This window comes from Microtus pennsylvanicus, chromosome 2 (assembly GCF_037038515.1).
Source record: "Microtus pennsylvanicus isolate mMicPen1 chromosome 2, mMicPen1.hap1, whole genome shotgun sequence".
NCBI lineage: Eukaryota > Metazoa > Chordata > Mammalia > Rodentia > Cricetidae > Microtus > Microtus pennsylvanicus.
This window is the reverse complement of record NC_134580.1, coordinates 6,486,983-6,506,328: the sequence shown is the minus strand read 5'-3', so window position 1 is coordinate 6,506,328 and position 19,346 is coordinate 6,486,983. Positions and strand designations below refer to the sequence as shown.

At 42.6% G+C, this 19,346-nt stretch overlaps 1 protein-coding gene across 8 annotated transcripts in view; it reads right to left on the bottom strand.

Moving 5' to 3' along the window:
• Positions 1 to 19,346, bottom strand: part of Mrtfa (myocardin related transcription factor A) — a 173,050-nt gene that overhangs the window by 45,146 nt on the left and 108,558 nt on the right. For 2 of the 8 annotated variants that reach the window (XM_075959816.1, XM_075959815.1), the window contains exon 1: positions 5,439 to 5,698. The exons of 5 other annotated variants lie outside the window; for them this stretch is intronic. In XM_075959816.1, the coding sequence (XP_075815931.1) occupies positions 5,439 to 5,640 (202 nt within the window). In that variant the 5' untranslated portion in view covers positions 5,641 to 5,698. Of the gene's footprint in view, positions 1 to 5,438; positions 5,700 to 19,346 lie in introns of those variants that run through there. One more of the 8 variants, XM_075959819.1, reaches the window with a different exon arrangement.

Here is a 19,346-nt window from a genome sequence, read left to right as displayed (position 1 = left end):
AACCCAGGCCATTGACCTGTTAGACATTCCCACAGCACCCGGTCCCTGGTTAGTAAGGACAGACGAGAAGAAAAGGCGCATGAGCCGAGCAACCCACAGCTCTGTTTCCTGACGTGGCTGGGTCTGCAAAGGGTTCGCACAAAGTTCTACGGAAGAAACCGGCGTTCGGTCAGCAGAGAAACGGTACTGGTGCTCCCACTGCCTTCAGGAACACAGCACATGGTCGGAAGGGGACAGGCCAGACCACGAGTTCAAGTAGAATGTAAAACAATGTCACACATATCAGAAAAATATTTTTTAAAAAAATCTTTTTTAAGTTTTTAAAGATGTATATATTTTATGTATATGGTGCTCTATCTATATGCCAGAAGAGGGCATCAGACCCCATTATCGTTTGAGCCACCATGTGGTTGCTGGGAAATGAACTCAGGACCTCCGGAAGAGCTGCCAATGCTTTTAACCAACTGCTGAGCCATCTTTCCAGTCCCCAAGAGGAATACTTTTTAAAATTTTGTTTGGCACAAGATTTGTACATTTTTCTGAGGCAAAATGTGATGTTTTTACTCCTGTGTAACTGGGTTAATAATGAGCAAATCAGGGCAATTCACACAGGCATCGTCTTATACCTCTGTCATTCTTTATGCGGAGTAACTCAAAATTCCCACTTGGAAATACCCGATGTATTACTGTTAACTACAGTCACTAAAAATGTTTACTTTAAAAATGTCCCTGATAGAAGCCTGCACTTCTCAAGACTTTTGTGTTTTTAATCAAGCGAGTATTAGCATCCCTGATCAGCCTCGCCCTAGTGGTTTCAGAAAAATGGGCGAGACTTGTTTGACAACCTGTGTGTCCCCTTCTCCGCTGGCTCTGCTAATTCTCATGAGCCAGAACTACAGCAACAGCTGGGGATCATTAAACCGACAGAAATAGCTTAGGAGACTCCGACGTGTGTGAGTGGGGGAAGGAGAGGTTGAGTATCAGATTAAAAAAATCAAAAGGGCAACAGGCAAGTAGGGGGGCAGGGAAGAGATGAAGCCTCGAGACTATCTTGTCTATTTCCTTCACAGCCAGGGTGGACACTACAAATGAAGGGGAAACTGACTATATACCAACACTGCCCCACGCCTGCCTATTCCTCCGTGGATGGCTTGATCAGGCCTAGGAATGTGGCAGGCTGGGCTGTAAGGAGAGAGAAGGAGTGGAATACACAGTCTAGCCTCAGATCAGCCACAGTCTGGAGGAATCATTCAGAGCTGATGAACCGGTAGGTCCCAGGGATGTACTGGCAGCAGAAACCAAGTGTAAGACAAGGCAGGCACAAGGGCTGTGAGAATCTATGGCTCAGCCCCGCTCAGGCCTAAGGCATTCATTCCCTCTTGGGTTGTTCTTGTCAGGTCACGTCTATCCCCCAACCCCCGTCCTCCCAGCTTTTGAACCTGGCAGGCTTCAGAAGATTGGTGCAGGAATGTGCCATCCGCCTGGGCCACAGCCCAAGTGTGTTCAGCACATACCTGAACGCTCTAGAGGAGCTTCATTCAGATCAACCCCAAAGGAGTAAGCTTGCATTTCTTGATATGCACATCTAATTCTGATCAGTTCCAGGACCCTGGGTACCTTCTTCATTTCACACTTGCCAGGATGTCTACTCAGTAGCACCAGGAGCTCACCCAGCAGGGAAGTCCTATATCTACCCAAACAGGACTGTAGATTCTGTTCCCCCACCTGAAAGCCTGGACAGGAAATTATTCAACTGCAGAGACCATGACTGCAACTTTCTTTGGTAAGAGTGTGTTGTAAGCGTAAGATTGCATGAATTTAGCTGGACATTTTATTTGATGACTTTAATTAATCTACTGAAGAAAGTTCCACCTCACTATGTAGCCCTGACTGTCCTGTAACTCACTATGTAGACCAGGCTGGCCTCAAACTCATAGAAATCCACCTGCCTCTGCTTCCCCAGTTCTGGGATTAAAGTTGTGTGCCTCCACGCCCAGACGCTTGCTTCTTATCTAACCACAAATCAGACAGCAAACTGTGTTCATGCTTATCCAAAATGTACCAGTCTTGTCTTACTAATTATATTTGAACCTGGTTTTACATAATGAATCCAGATACCTCACAATAATTGGCTAACTCTGAATATCTTAAGTTACATTATTAAGAAAGGCAGAGGATATTAAAACATTAAATCACTTGGCTCTAAAAACGACGAGTTCGGAATTAAATGGCTAATAGAGCATTCTGCGGGGCTGACATGAGGACCAGCTGTATGCTGACAGACTGCTGGATGTGCTGTTACAACCACAGATCACTGTGCACAGCTTAGACTGGTAGAATACATTTCACGTCTCTTACCAATTTTTAACATCATGCAACCTTTAACTAATAATTAAAATGTGACATCACACATATTACAACTAGTCTCTACTGTGCACATTTTGTGTGGAAGTGAAGACAGAAGCAAGGAGGGAGCAGCACAAGTCAACATGATGCCTGATAGAAACTTACACATGACCTCATTTGAATCATGGCTGAAGATACTAGAAAATCAGAAACTGGTTTGCTAAAACTCAGAACAACATGGCCACACACCACGGGCAAGACCAAATTAGGAACTCAGGGTTGAGACAATTTGCTCCATGCTAAGACAATGACTGCCTATCACATAAAGGCTTCTACCCTCAGGGAATTAATCTATGACACCCAGTGACTTGACTGACGCCTCTCAGATGGAACAAGAAGAAACTGGACCATCTCTTGGTCCAACATCATATTCTGAATCTAGCTGAAGAGCATTACAGAAACATTATTTTTTTTTTTTTGGTTTTTCGAGACAGGGTTTCTCTGTGGTTTTGGAGCCTGTCCTGGAACTAGCTATTGTAGACCAGGCTGGTCTCGAACTCACAAAGATCCGCCTGCCTCTGCCTCCCGAGTGCTGGGATTAAAGGCGTGCGCCACCACCGCCCGGCTAGAAACATTATTTTTTAATATCACTGAAGGCTAGAATTATGCATGAGATTGACTAAGACTGGGCTAGGGAAGCACTCAAAAACCTCAGTCACTTCCTATGGACACAATACTGCCCTCTAGTTGCCAGAGGCACAGAAATGATCGGCAGTTAGTAAACTAACAGTTATTGTACACAGTATGGCTTTTGGTATACACTTGAGAGGGCCACACAGAAAAGGCTGAGCTTATCACATACACTAAAACAAACAAACAAAAAACAAAAAAAAACTATAAAAAGTGCAAAGATCTTCAATGGACTCACAAGTGCAACAGAGAAGATAAGTGTAAAATGGCCAGTGAGGCAGCTCATGATGAAGATGCCTGTTGACCTGAGTTCATCCATCCTCGGCATCCATAAGATGGAAGGAGTGAACAGACTCTGAAAGTGCCCTCCACATATGTACTGTGGAGATCAGGCACGCATGTGCCAATACACATTCATACACATACAAAGCAAGTAATGTTTAAAATGTTAAGAAATAAGCTTAGAGATAAGTTACTAGAGAACAAAAGGATTCTGTAATATTCGTGGAGGCAGCAGTGTATGAGAAGTATTTGAAACACTTCATAAACTGGAGATGAACAGCAAGAGCCAAGGCCAAGAGGTAGGAAGTACTGTAAGATTAGGACCACAGCCAGCACTCTCCACAGCTGCCATGTTAAGCTGGTGAAGAGGAATAAAGGCAGCAGGCAGGGAGAGAACAGGAAGGCAGCCAATAGGAACATCTGTTATTTGCTATCAAGTAAAATGAGACTTTCAGTTTCTCAGGAAACTATGAACTATGGGCCATGTTTGTCTAGTGACCACCATGCTGCGCAGTAAGTCACAGTATGGCAGCTATACCAGAAGGTAGTATGAAACCACAAAACGCCATCTCCAAGACTGCTCATGCCTCCTTGAGAAAACGACTATCAGGCAGATCTGATCCTTGCCAACGGCAATTAAAGAAAAAGAAGGAAATGACTGTTATTAGGAATTTATCTATAATAATGAAACACAAGACTAACATACTTCATTTTCACTAGATGCCGTTGGGTATTCAGCATAATCCATTTCTTTGGTGAGCTTACAAAATGATGTTTACGTAAAAAAAAAAAAAAACAACTTAATTCGAGAAGATATGACCTGAGTCCTCAAAGGTGTGTAATGCAGACCAACACAAAGTCAGAAACTTACTTATAAGGGAAGGTTTGGGGGTGTTATTTTTTGGGGGGTGCCCCTACCATATGATTTTGTAGATAACAGGGTTGTACTGCAATGGGAAAAGTTAGACACACCGATAGGTGTACAGAATTCTACAAACAGAGTGAGCATATCAACTGCCATTCTGATCCTGCTTGAACAAGGCTGCATTAGTACAGAGTTTTCCACACTAATGCCGACACCTTTGCTTCTTTACTTCCAATGCTAGAGCCTGAACCCAGGGTTTTCACCCTACACCAACATTAACCTAGAAAGTTGGGACTCTGGAACAGTCCAGCTCTCCAGGTCTACGAAGAAAGGGGCGCAGCCCGATGACTGAAGTCTCTCCTTCCCTCTGCGGGGTCATGAGATTTCTCTCACATAGATCTACTATACTTCTAGATTTAAAAAACAAACAGAAACAACCACCTCTCAATCTGCTCTTAAAATTCTTTGCAAACTGGGCATGGAATGTCAGTCTGCTCTGCAGCTAATTCATTCATTCATTGATGACTCCAGACTCTCAAATCGCCTTGTCAGAAGCCACAAAGACCCACGAGAACTCAAGAGCTCAAGAATGCTACGCTCTAGAAGAACAGCACTTGCACAGCTAATGGATAAATTAAGGACTGCAGATCATCACCACACTAACAAACAAGACTGACAAAATCTGGTAAAATCTTGATGAAGGCTCTATCCACCTCCACCAGTAACCCAGGACACCTGTGAAAGGATTTTCCTGAAGAACTTTCTGCAGAACTCAAATGTGTCTACTCCATTCAGAAAGACTCTTTTGTCATTATTTTCAGAATAGCAAAGAAGGCTGCTGTAAGGGACAGAAAACAATGAGGCCATCATCAATAGCTCCCTTCCACCCATCAATAGCCAGAGTGATTTATTGATAAGATATTGCACTTGACCCACAAACAGAGGCAGAGTCTCACCTTAGGACAACTTTTTTTTTTTTTATCACTTCTACAACCCAGGTTTACACCCATTGTTGGGAGAGGGCTGAGCCATGAGAAACATCCTTGGTCATTGCCCTATCTGATTTTAAAATGTATGCTACAATACTATGTTCAATTAACAATTTGTTGAATGCTTTATCACAAACTCTGAAAGAATAAACCATCAAAAGTCAAAGCTTGAGTGGCTACAGAGAAATAGGCAGGGGGTAGACAACAGCAATACATTTAAGTGTGTGTCACAGGCATGCAAACCCCAAAGGGATAAATATGCTAACCTTCCCGCAAACTGTGGTAAGGGGTCAGGCATATTGCAGAGCAGCTGTCTTTCCTCGGCTTCAGGACAATCCATGAGAGTGGCAGGATCCTGCAGGCAGGCTGACAAATCCTGGTCTTCTCCAGTGTGCTGGAGATATAAGATTCCAGAGGCCAACATTGCAAGAAGCCAGTCTCCATTCCTGCCCTCCTTAGAGCAGCCATTTGCTATTTGCTGAGGATTTGATTAGCATTGCTCTTTAAGTGGGCACTTCATTTTTGCAGTGCAAAGGGTTGCAAGAACAGCGAGATCCCAGGTTTACTTAGGGAGTGGGGCATTAAAAGCACTGACGGCAGAAGGGCAGAATCAGTAAGTCTCCTGGCAAAACATTTCTTCCTGTCAGCACTGGGATTCGACACCGATACCTCCCTCCACTACCCAAATGCCAAAAAGTTGGGCTGGGATGATTTCAATGTGTAGAGCTGGAAGATGCAAGGGCTCCCTCAGAGAAAACGCTCGTAGCAACCACCCAACCTCATTCACCCAAAATAGTAAAAAGTTGGTTTCTCTGCTCAGAACCAAAAGGCTCCTGCCAGACAGTAATATCACATGATCAGGTTCCCTCTTCTTGCCTCTGCCTCCCTTCCTTCTTGTATAAGGCCTATACTGAAGTAGAACAAGGAGCTAAAACACAGCGCTATTTTATTTTACTTGACAATTGTGTTTAAAATGTTTATAGATGAAAGAAAACCAAATTTGGGGATAGAAATTCAGGAAAAACTGACTGAAAAAAGCTATATCCCAGGCCCTCGATAAATTGAGAACCATAAACACAACAGCTAAAATGGCAAACAAGCTCAATAAGGGACATTTCTTAGCAAACTTATGAACACTGTGTTGATAAACTTCAAAAGAAAATATGGCTTATTACATATTTTACCTTTTCATTTTAAAAGAAAACAAAGGCTTTTTAAAAAAAAAACAATCCCTAGGGTCAGGCAGTGGTGGTACACCCTTTTAATTCCAGCACTTGGGAGATAGAGGCAGGCAGATCTCTGAGTTCAAGGCAAGCCTGTTATATAAAGAGCTAGTTCCAGTACAGCCAGGGCTACACAGAGAAACCCTATCTTGGGGGGCAGGGAGCAATCCCTGACTAGCCTCAAATTCTCCATCCTTAACCCCCAGTGTAGGGATCACAGGTGTGCACAATCATGACTGTGGTGGTTTGATTAAAAATGTTCTCCATAAGCTCATATATATCTGAATGCTTAGGCATCAGAGAGTAGTGCGGCCTTGTTGGAGAAGTGTGTTACTGTGGGTGGGCTTTGAGGTTTCAAAAGCCAATGCTACAACAAGGTTCTCTCTGCCTGTGGATCAGGATGTAGCTCTCAGCTGCTTTTCCAGCACCATGCCTGCCTACTGCTATATTCCCTGCAAAGATGATAATGGACTAAACCCTTGAAACTATAAACAAACACCCAATTAGATGCTTTCTTTGGTAAGAGTTGTCGTGTTGATGGTATCTCTTCACAGCAACAGAACAGTGACTAAGTTGTTACAGGGGACAGGGTATTGCTGTGGCAGGCCTCGCCAATGCTGCTTGCTGAAGGAAGACAGTTAAAGTGGGACTTAATGAGCCATCCTTAGAGGAGCGTGGAAGACAGGCTGAGGGTGATTTGAACTGTGGGAGCCCAGCTCAGGAAGTTTCAGAGGGGAGGGATATTAATAAGTGGCCTAAAGGCTGTTCTGATGATATTTTGGTAAAGAATGTACCTGCATTCCGCCTTTCTCCAAAAACTCTGCCTGAGGCTAAACTGAAGAGCTATGGACTAATGGCGCTGGGGGAGGAAATCTCAAGCCAACCTAGTACTGACTGTGCAGTGTGGTTATTAGTAACCACTCTTAGGAAGATCTGTAAAGAAAAGGAGCAAGCGGGCAGAGAGAGCAAGTCTTCTTCCATGCCCTCTATAGGCTGTCAGCAGAAGGTGTGGGCCAGATTAAAGGTGGATCTTCCCACCTCAAAGATCCAGATTAAAAAAAAAATGTCTTCTCACTTCCAATGATTTAATTAAGAAAAAATCCCTCCCAGGTGTGCCCAGCCATTTGAATTTCAACTAATTTCAGATGTAGTCAAATTGACAACTAAGAGTAGCAATCCAATGACTAAATAAAGGACTTATTTAATAATAAAATATAATAATAATAATAAAATAAAGAGCTGGCTAAGTCAGAGACCATAGATTGAGACAACAGTGGCAGATATGAGACACCTGAGATTTATAATCTTGTCTTGTCACCCTCAACTTACACTACCATTTGATTTTACTCGATTAGATGGTGTAGTTTCATTATTCAACCTTCGGGAAGGTGATCAAGAGAGTTATACTAACATGTTGAATTGAAATATTTACCCAGCTGACTATAGAAACAGCAGCCATCATGACATCCACTGGCATTTCAACATATAGGGAGGTCAGATATTAGGTTGGCAATGCGGAGACATAGCACTGTATTCTTCCCCCATACGGTTTCCTGGTATGCAGAAGAAATAGAAGCACAAACTGTTAGGCTGAGTAATTTGTTCCAAGAGAAAATAGGTGAAGTTCAGGGCTCTAATGCATCATTTTATTTGCCCCAGCTCCTACTCACGGAGCTACCTGGGAGGTGGGCTTTCAAAGTCTCCTTCATCCACCTCCACACAGTGAAAACTGCTAAGTATTAGTGAAACAGAAAAGAACGAACATGGACCATCCTCTCACCAGAAACCCCTTTTCCAACAAGAGCGCCTGTGGATGATTACTCAGCCATCAGGACAGAAATGCCAGAAGAATCTGGCACTGAGGATGGACACAAATGCTCCTCTGGAAAAAGTTTACAAGTTTCTTATAAACTTAAACTTACTACATTAGCGAGGAATCCCATTCCTAAGTGACTTAGTTAGGGCTTATACCACTTCAATAAAAACCATGACCAAAAAACAAGTTGGGGAGGAAAGGGTTTATTTGGCTTACACTTACACACTGTAATCCATCACTGAAGGACAGGAATTCACATAGGGCAGGACCTGGAGGCAGAAGCTGATACAGAGGCCATGGAGGAGTACTGTTTACTGGCTTGCTCCTCATGGCTTGCTCAGTCTGCTTTCTTATTGAACCCAGAATCACCAACCTAGAGATGGTACCATCCACAATGGGCTGGGTTGTCTCCCATCAATCAACGTAAGAAAATGCTGTTCAGGCTTACCTATAGTCAGATCTTATGGAGGGATTTTCTTAACCAAGGCTCCCTCCTCCCTGATGATACTAGCTTGTGTCAAGCTGACATAAAATGAGCCAAGAAACTGAGCACCTACTCAGGAAAGATAAAAACATGTGTTCCCCTAAGGGCCATATATGAACATACAGGCCAATAATTTTCTCAAACCAGAAACATCTTAAAAGTTCTTTGACTTGTGAATTGTGTAAAAAAAAAATGTGGTGTACCAATTCACGGAAATAATAAAGATTTAGCAACTAAGACAAACAAACAAACCTCAAACTGTTGTCATAGCAAGCACACTCTGGTGCTGTGTTCTTTCTCAAAACCCAATGAACTACATTCCTAAAAGGGGAGATCACTAACACATAGAAATTGACTTCTTTTTTTTCTTTTGTTTTCTCAAAAAGTGGACACAAAGTGTTACCCATCAGAATGGACAAGTGAGGAATGCAGGCTCTGTATAAGTCTGTCTCTCTGTCTGTCTCTCTCTGTCTCTCTGTCTCTCTCTCTCTCTGTCTCTCTGTCTCTCTCTGTCTCTCTCTCTCATTTTTTTGAGACAGGGTTTCTTTTTGTAACAGCCCTAACTGTTCTGGAACTCACTCTGTCGACTAGGCTGGCCTCAAACTCAGAGATCCACCTGCCTCTGCCTCCCAAGTGCTGGGAAGATTAAAGGTATGTGCCACCATGGCCTGGCTTCTTCTCTTTTCTTTTAAAGTTTGTTTGGTGGTGGTGCATGCCTTTAATCCCAGCACTCGGGAGGCAGAGGCAGATGGATCTCGGTGAGTTTGAGGCCAGCCTAGTCTACAAAGCAAGTTCCAAAAAGACTCCAAAGCTACAGAGAAACCCTGTCTTGAAAAGAAAGAGAAAAAAAAAATGGAAACCTTAGACAAGCATATGCCCATTAATTTGCTTACACAAAATTTCTAGAGGGGCTGGAGAGATGGCTCAGAGGTTAAGAGCACTGGCTGCTCTTCCAGAGGTTCTGAGTTCAATTCCCAGCAACCACATGGTGGCTCACAACCATCTGTAATGAGATCTGGTGCCCTCTTCTGGCCTGCAGGTACACATGCAAGCAGAACACTGTATATGTAATAAATAAATAAATCTAAAAAAAAAATTTCTAGAGTATGAAAAAAAAGATACAGGCTCTAGAGCTAGGATGCCTGGGTTTAAGTGTGGTGCCTACACTTGCTAACTATAAGACCTTGAGATGTTTCTATTTCAATGTCAGCATTTCCTCATTTATAAAGTAGGGATGAGAGAATCCGTTTCTAGGGTCGCTGAAATCAACAAATTAGCTCATGTGGAGCACTGAGAACAGTACTCATTCTATGTTCATTCAGTACATGTGAGCTAGTGTGGTCACCATATGTGACATGGTGTGTATCTCCAGATTTCTATGGAACAAGTACTGATTTTTAAAAACCTGCTTTTTCCGCTTCAAACAAACAGTGAAAGCAAGGATGCTGGGCTAGGAATCAGGGTCTTGTTTTGGGTTTTAACTGCACTGCTTATTGCTCAACTGAGTGTCTCAAAGCAATACTTTCACCTCCAAAGCAGTGCTTAGAACAAGCAGGGTGTCCCACCGCTAAAATGGAATGTACCAAAAGATTTATGATAGCATTTGACAAACTATACCATCTATTTTATTTTGGTTTTTTCCCTTAAAATTGTATTATTGTGTATATGCCATGGGGTGGACAGTATGCACACACCAAGGTGCATGTGTGGTCGTCAGAGGACAACTTTGTGAAGTCTGTTTTCTCCTTCCACCTTTAAATGGCCTCTGGGGCTTAAATTCAGGTCCTCAGGCTTGCAGGGCAAGTGTTCTTACCCACTAAGTCATCTTGCTGTCCCTCTCTTTCCTTTTGATATTTGCCGTCTACCTATCAAGTATCAAGCACTGTGGACACAGACAGAAAAAGACACCTCAGTCCCTGCTCTCGTGGCATCTGACAGTTTGGGCTGTTTACAGGCACAGCAGTAAACGTGTACCCACTAATACCATCCCTCAACCTGACAGCACTCCACTAGGAACTGAGTAACAGGTGCCTGTGTGCCTGGGAGGAGTTAGAGCAGGCCTCTAGCAAGAGAACACATCTGAACTGAACCCAGAATGGTTGGAGGCCTGGCGTGGTGGCACATACCTTTAGTCCCAGTATTTTGGAGGGAGAAGCAGGGGGATCTCTGAGTCAGAGGTCAGTTTGGTCTACACAGTGAGAATGATATTTGTGGGGAAGTCTGCTCTCAAGGTTAGATGAGCGTTCTAACCAAAGGGGGGAAAAAGTGTACAAAAGTTAAGGGAATAACAACAACTGCTTGAGAGATGGAGAATAAAGAAAGAGAAAAAGAAAAATATCATTTTTAGCAGCAGAGGCATGAACAGGGATGAGAGGCAGCAAAGAAGCTAGTCAGGAAGTGAGAAGTGTGCATTCAAGACCACTGATAATCTTGAGAAAAAAGGAGACAAGGTGTGCTTTAGTCTTACCTAAAGGACTATAAGGACATAGCCGGGGATGTGGCTCAGCTGGCCTGTCTACATGCATGGAGTCCTGGGTTCCTCCCCAGCACTGCAAACACCGGGCATGGTGGCATATACCTAGGATGTAGGCACCTGGTAGGCCAAGGAAAGATCAGTTCAAGGCAGGTGGGGCTATGTGAGAACCTGACTCAAATAAAGGTCTATAATATAATATAATATAATATAATATAATATAATATAATATAATTATAATTGTATTATTATATAATACAATAATCCTGACAATGACCACTAAGATGCACATTACTACCTTATACACACATAGCCATTTAGTTGCAAATTTCAAGATTTATATTTTATGTGTATTAATGTTTTGTCTGCACGTATGTATGTGTACCATGTGTGCAGTGCTGGCAGAAGCCACAAGAGGGCATGAGATCCCCTAGAACTGGAGTTAGAAACTCTTGTAGCTGCCATGTGGGCACTGAACCTGAGTCGTCTGCAACAGCAGCCAGGCCTCTTAACCACTGAGCCCTCTCTAGTCCCTAGGTACAAAACTTCACAAACAAGAATGTCAGAAACTTAATTCTCCACAGCTAACTGCTCACACTTGTTTATTCAATAAACACCATGTGTTACGTGGTAGAGGGAGAAGGCAGTGAACAAATAAACCACAGAGCAACAGAGACAAGCACACGGCCCTCAGCTGCCTGAGACCTGTTCAGATCATATCTTGCTTAGAAGCTGGACAAAGACTATGTGATCACATGGCTGAGAATTTCACCTGGAATCAGACTCTAGCACCTGGAAACTGGGACATTACCACCACACTCAAAGTTTTAGGGTTAATTTTATTTTATTTTTTAAATTTATTTATTATGTATACAATGTTCTGTCTGCATGCGTGCCTGAAGAGGGCACCAGACCTCATTACAGATGGTTGTGAGCCACCATGTGGTTGCTGGGAATTGAACTCAGAACCTCTGGAAGAGCAGGCAATGCTCTTAACCGCTAAGCCATCTCTCCAGCTCCCAAGGAAATAATTGGCCAATAATCTGTATTAACAGCACTGAAAATATTCAACTAATCATCCCCTTTATTTTTTGACATTGTACCTTTAGGACAGTCCATGGTCTCTCAGAATACAGACAACAGATTTTATGGGGTGGAAAAACAGGGAAAGAACAAGGCATAAAAAGGAATTAACATCACTAAATTCAATTTTAGTGAATTCAGGATAGTGCTCATAAAGACATCATGCCTGGAACGTAACATTCCTTTAGAGTTTTCTGTTAACATCTTCCTACACCAGATGACCTAATAAATTAAAGAAAAAACATCACCCAAAGTAGGGAGCTGGCCACAGTCTCTCCTGGGATTTCTCGTTCTGCTTCTCTGACTAATGCTGAGTCACATTAGAGACAGTACAGGGTTCGGGCAAGCCGTCGGAGCACAGGCCTGTGAAGAAGCTTTGCCAGAGCACACTGTGGACTAACCACTTCCTGCATATGGAGATTTCTGAGATAGAAAACTCAAGATGAAAGGAATGTGTATAATTGCCATTGAATAAGCATGTCTTCAGAAAGAAAAATGGTGCAACATTTGTTTCTCTTTTTTGTTTGTTTCTCCTTTTTCAGTTTTCGAGACAGTGTTCTCTGTTTAACAGTTCTGGCTGTCCTGGAACTCACTTTGTAGACTAGGCTGGCCTCAAATTCACTGAGATCCCCCTGCCTCTGCCTCCTAAGTGCTGGGATTAAAGGCGTGTATCCCAATTGCCTGGCCACATCTAATATGTCTTAAGCAAATGCCATTAGAAAGACTATTAGACTTCCGCTCCTCGATGATCACATACTCAAGAATGCTTTTGTGAGACTGGGACTGTGCAGCCCAGGCTAGCTTCAAAAACTGCAATCTTCTAGCTGTGTAGAATTGCACACAATAATCCCAGCACTTGGGGAGCAGAGGCAGTGGCAGGCAGATCACTAGGAGTTTGAGGCCAGCCTGATCACATAGAGAGTTCCAGGCCAGCCAGGGCTTCATGGAGAGATCTTGCCTCAAACAAAACAAAACAAAAAATTGCTATCTTCTGCCTCAGTCTCCCAAGTGTTAGGATTCAGGCACATACCACAAAGCATGGTTTTGAAAATACCTCTATCTTTTTCAAATAATTTATTCTTTCTTACAACTGATTCTGAAATCAAGAATATTAATTTAAGCAGACTTGGACAGTATATACTGCTGTGTATTTTCTGCAAGATGTTAAGGGCTGCTGTTTCTATGCAGTATGGATTTATGGCTCCAAGGGTTCTGTGAGCCAGGGGACTCCCTAAGACATTGTTTTTCAACCTGGGGGGTCAAACGACCCTTTCACAGGGGGTTGCCTGATGGAGGAAGGTCACTGGCTAATAAAGGAACTGCCTCAGCCCATTTTATTGGTTAGGACGTAGGTAGGTGGAGTAAACAGAACAGAATGCCGGGAGGAAGAGGAAGTGAGGTCAGACTCGACAGCTCTCCTCTCAGGAGCAGACACCTCAGAGAGAGACGCTATGCTCCCAGCTCCCAGGCAGACGCACACTATGAAGCTCCGACCCAGGATGGACAGAGGCTGGAATCTTCCTGGTAAGTGCACCTAGGGGCGCTACACAGATGATTAGAAATGGGCTAAATTAATATGTGAGAATTAGGCTAGATAGAAATGGGCCAAAGCAGTGTTTAAATTAATACAGTTTGTGTGTAATTATTTCGGGGCATAAGCTAGCCGAGCAGGCGGCTGGGGTGTTGGGGACGCAGCCCCGCCGCCCATACTACTACAGTTGCCTAAGCCCATTGGGAAACACAGATACTTACATTACAACTCATAATAGTAGAAAAATTAGTTATGAAGTAGCAAAGAAATAATCTTATGGTTGTGGGTCAGCATAACATAAGAAACTGTATTAAAGGGTTGCAGCATTAGGAAGGTTAAGAACCACTGCTCTGAGAAGTAGGGTCTGGTAGAAGGTGGTTAGGAAATTGGAGGTGCTGCCTTCACAGGGAATTAATGTAGCTCTCATGGGACTCTGGTTAGTTTCTGCAAGAATAAAATGCAGTAAAAAGAGAACCTGGTATCTAAATTCTTCTGCTTTCCTGTCCTGTGTTGCTATGGTATCTCTCTCTCATACATGCTCCTACAATGCCATCCATGTTGTGATGTAGTGCAAAGTCCTTACAGAGGCAAATGGAAGTCAGCACCACACTCTTGGATCTAGATTATGAGCTATCAGAACCTCTGTTCTTTGCAAAATTAACCCCTCAGGTGTTTTGCTATAGCAATAGAAAATGGACTAAGGGTCAAACTGACTCCACTTAAAGTTTTCCTGTTTGAGTTGAAATCAACCATGTGACACTTCCACTCCAACACAGAAATTTAAGAAGCAGAGGAAATCTGCACAAGTTTTCAACATTCAATTTTTTAAAAACTTATTCATTTTAATTTTGTGCACATGAATGTTTTGCCTGCACATAAGTGTGTGAACTACATGTATGCCTGGTACCCATGGAGGCCAGAAGAGAGTGTCTGGTCTTCTGAATGTGGAGTTATGGATGGTAAGCTGCCATGGCAGCTGGGAAACCACACCTTCTGCAAGAACAGCAGGCGCTATTAAATGGTGAGCTCTCCAACCACCTCAGCATCTAATCTTTTTACGCTCTAATAGAGTCAAAGTCTACACCCACAAAAAGAGAATATCACATTTTCACATCTCTCTTACTGGGAGTTTATAATCTCCTTTGTGGGGACATTCTTCTGTGGATAATTATGTTTCTAGTCCCTGGCATGATTTTTCCTCACCTAGCACCACAAAGGATGCCTGTTTGCCACCTTCTTCTACTGCCCCCACTGCCTACCTATCAGAGAAGACAATAGCTAAAAAGATTCGGAATAAGTGCCCATCCCATTCTGAAGACTGCTGGCTGGGCTGTGAGTTAAGAACAGGTTCTATCGTTCAAGAGAGTCCAGCTAACAAGGATGCACCTTGATCATTTGTGCCTCACTGTTAACATCTGTGTTGCTTCCAAACCTACTACTACTCCGTCAGTCAGTGGACCAAATGTCAACAGTCAATTATCCACATTACAAGCTGCCAACAAAATAAAAAAAAACACAGACTCTGAAGGAAAACTGCCAGGGGATGTTAGACGACACTCCCCAGCTCTTTCCCACATTCCGTGGTTCTTCACTCTTTCCTCCACCACACTCCTCTCCCTTTACCTCTGTAAGGGCACTGGGATAATCATTTTTCTGCAACTTTGAAAGTGGAAGGTCCAGAGCCTAGAGTCAGTGGTGCTGGTAAGGGATCTGATGCTGGTAAGGGACCTTGTCCAGGGGACCTTACCAGGCACTCACTGATCTCCACAGTCTTGAGACTGCCCAACAGTTTATTTCCAGGAGAATGGGCCATAGATTGGAGTTAAGTCACCACTGCAGATACCTAAGTCTATTTTAATAAACCACCAAGCAGTTTTTAAAGAATAAATTTCAGACTTAAGTGTCTATGTAAAATAAGCAAATATATCCTAAAATTATGTATATATATACATATATATATGCATCTGTACATGGGCATTTGCATATGTGTGCAGGTGCCCAAAGAGGCCAAAACTGGAGTTATGGGTTGTAAACTACCCCCCCCCCCCGTGTAGTGCTGGGAACTAAGCATGTGTCCTTTGCAAGAACAGTAGCTGTAAGCACTCTTATCTGCAGAGCCACCTCTCCAGTCCCTGTGGTGAGATTTTTGGGTTTTTTTGTTTGTTTTATTTTGGGCTTTTTCTCCAGGCTCTCACTATGCATCCTTGGCTGGTCTTGAACTCACAGAGATTTGCCTGACTCTGCCTCCAGAGAGTTAAAATTAAAGACGTGCATCACCACAACCTACTTTTTATAGCACCTATTAAAGATTTCCTGGGCCAGGATTTGGGAACATGCCTTCAATCCCTGGCAAGTCTGGTCTTTACAGTGCGCTCCAAGCCAGTCAAGGCTATATATATAGTGTAACAGTGTTGGTGGAGGAAGGTCATTGGTTAATTAAAGAAACTGCTTGGCCCTGATAGGTTAGAACATAGGTGGGTGGAGTAAACAGAACAGAATGCTGGGAGGAAGAGGAAGTGAGGTAAGACACCTCAGACAGACGCCATTTCCTCTCCTCTCTGAGCAGACTCGATGAAGCTCTGACCCAGGATGGACGTAGGCTAGAATCTTCCCAGTAAGCACACCTTGGGGTGCTACACACATTAATAGAAATGGGTAATCAAGATGTAAGAATTAGCCAGTAAGAAGCTAGAGCTAATGAGCCAGGCAGTGTTTAAATGAATACAATTTGTGTGTTGTTATTTCGGGGCATAAGCTAGCCAGGCGGCCAGGAGCTGGGGTGGCAGGAACGCATCCAGCAGCTCCTACTACACACTGTCTCAAAAAAAAATTATAAAATTAAAATGTTTTAAGCAAAATTTTTACACAGTAACAATCTCCTAACTAATTAGAACACAAAGGATGACTTTAAACTGTTTATTCAAGTACCCTATTTGATTGTTGCATTTGTCAGTTGTTAGTTTGTTTTATAATTTCTCTAAACCCAGAAACCTCAGTCCCCATCTTCACAGCTTAGGCAGAACAAAAACCAACAGCAGTCCAATGCGCTCTAGGTGTCAGCAAACACAGTGACACACAGTAAACATCTGTTCTACAAATTGAGCACTAAATGTTGTTGAATAGACTATTATAATAGTCTCTAATGGCCAAATAGAATGAACTCAGTGCTTATTAAAATTGGGACTTCTGACTAGGATATATCAAGGTTCACCCAAGAAGCATACTGCAGCCGGGCGGTGGTGGCGCACGCCTTTAATCCCAGCACTCGGGAGGCAGAGGCAGGCGGATCTCTGTGAGTTCGAGACCAGCCTGGTCTACAAGAGCTAGTACCAGGACAGGCTCCAAAACCACAGAGAAACCCTGTCTCGAAAAACCAAAAAAAAAAAAAAAACCAAGAAGCATACTGCAATCTTAGAAACCAAATTCTTTTTTTTTTTACATTTTTTATTGATATTTATTGAGCTCTACATTTTTCTCTGCTCCCCTCCCTGCCTCTCCCCTACCCACTTCAATGCTCCCACAAGGTCCCCATGCTCCCAATTTAATCAGGAGATCTTGTCTTTTTCTACTTCCCATGTAGATTAGATCTATATTTGTCTCTCTTTAGTGTCCTCATTGTTGTCTAGGTTCTCCGGGATTGTGATTTATAGGCTGGCTTTCTTTGCTTTATGTTTAAAAACCACCTATGAGTGAGTACATGTGATAATTGTCTTTCTGTGTCTGGGTTACCTCACTCAAAATAATGTTTTCTAGCTCCATCCATTTTCCTGCAAAATTCAAGCTGTCATTTTTTTCTGCTGTGTAGTACTCCATTGTGTAAATGTACATTTTTCTTATCCATTCTTCAGTCGAGGGGCATTTAGGATGTTTCCAGGTTCTGGCTATGACAAACAAAGCTGCTATGAATATAGTTGGACACATGTCCTTGTGACACAATTGAGCATCCTTCGGATATATACCCAAAAGTGGTATTACTGGGTCTTGAGGAAGGTTGTTTCCTAGTTTTCTGAGAAATCTCCACACTGACATCCAAAGGTGTTGTACCAGCTTGCATTCCCACCAGTAATGCAGAAGTGTCCCCTTTTCCCCACAATCTCTCAAGCATAAGTAGTTATCAGTGTTTTTGATTTGGGGCATTCTTATAGTTGTAAGATGGAATCTCAGAGTTGTTTTGATTTCCATTTCTCTGATGACTAAGGATGTTGAACATTTCCTTAAGTATCTTTCAGCCATTTTAGATTCCTCTGTTAAGAGTTCTCTGTTTAGGTCTGTACTCCATTTTTTATTGGATTATGTGATCTTTTGGTGTCCAATTTGTTGGGTTCTTTGTATATTTTGGAGATCAAACCTCTGTCTGAAGTGGGGTTGGTGAAGATCTTTTCCCATTCTGTAGGCTGTCATTTTATCTTGTTGACCGTGTCCTTTGCTTTACACTTGAAGCTTTCCAGTTTCAAGTGGTCCCATTTATTAATTGTTTCTCTCAGTGTCTGTGCTGCTGGGGTTATATTTAGGAAGTGGCTCCCTGTGCCAATGCGTTCAAGTACACTTCCCACTTTCTCTTCTAGGTTCAGTGTGGCTGGCTTTATGTTGAGGTCTTTGATCCATTTGGACTTGAGTTTTGTACATGGTGATAGATATGGGTCTATTTTCATTTTTCTACATGTTGATATCCAGTTATGCCAGCACCGCTTGTTAAATATACTTTCTTTTTTCCATTTGATATATTTTTTTTTTGGTTTTTCGAGACAGGGTTTCTCTATAGCTTTGGAGCCTGTCCTGGAACTAGCTCTTGTAGACCAGGCTGGCCTCGAACTCACAGAGATCCGCCTGCCTCTGCCTCCTGAGTGCTGGGATTAAAGGCGTGCGCCACCACCGCCCGGCCCATTTGATATTTTTTGCTTCTTTATCAAAGATCAGGTGTTCTAAGATGTGTGGATTGATATCCAGGTCTTCTATTCAGTTCCATTGTTCCTCCTGTCTGTTTTTGTGGCAATACCAGGCTGTTTTCAGTACTCTAGCTCTGTAGTAGAGTTTGAAGTCGGGGATTGTGATACCACCAAAAGTTCTTTTATTGTACAGGATTGTTTTGGCTATCCTGGAATTTTGCTTTTCCATATGAAGTTGAGTTCCATTCTTTCGAGGTCTTTGAAGAATTTTGCTGGGATTTTAATGGGCATTGCGTTGAATCTGTAAATTGCTTTTGGTAAGATTGCCATTTTTATTATGTTAATTCTGCCCACCCAAGAACATGGGAGATCTTTCCACTTTCTGGTGTCTTCTTCAATTTCTTTCTTCAAAGATTTAAAGTTCTTGTCATACAAGTCTTCCACTTGTTTGGTTAGAGTTACTCTGAGATATTTTATGCTATTTGTGGCTATTGTGGAGGGTGTTGATTCTCTGATTTCTTCCCCAGCCCTTTTATCATCTGTGTACAGGAGGGCTACTGATTTTTTTTGAGTTAATTCTGTATCCTGCTATGCTGCTGAAAGTGTTTATAAGTTGTAGAAGTTCCTTGGTAGAATTTTTGGGATCACTTATGTAAACTATCATATCATCAGCAAACA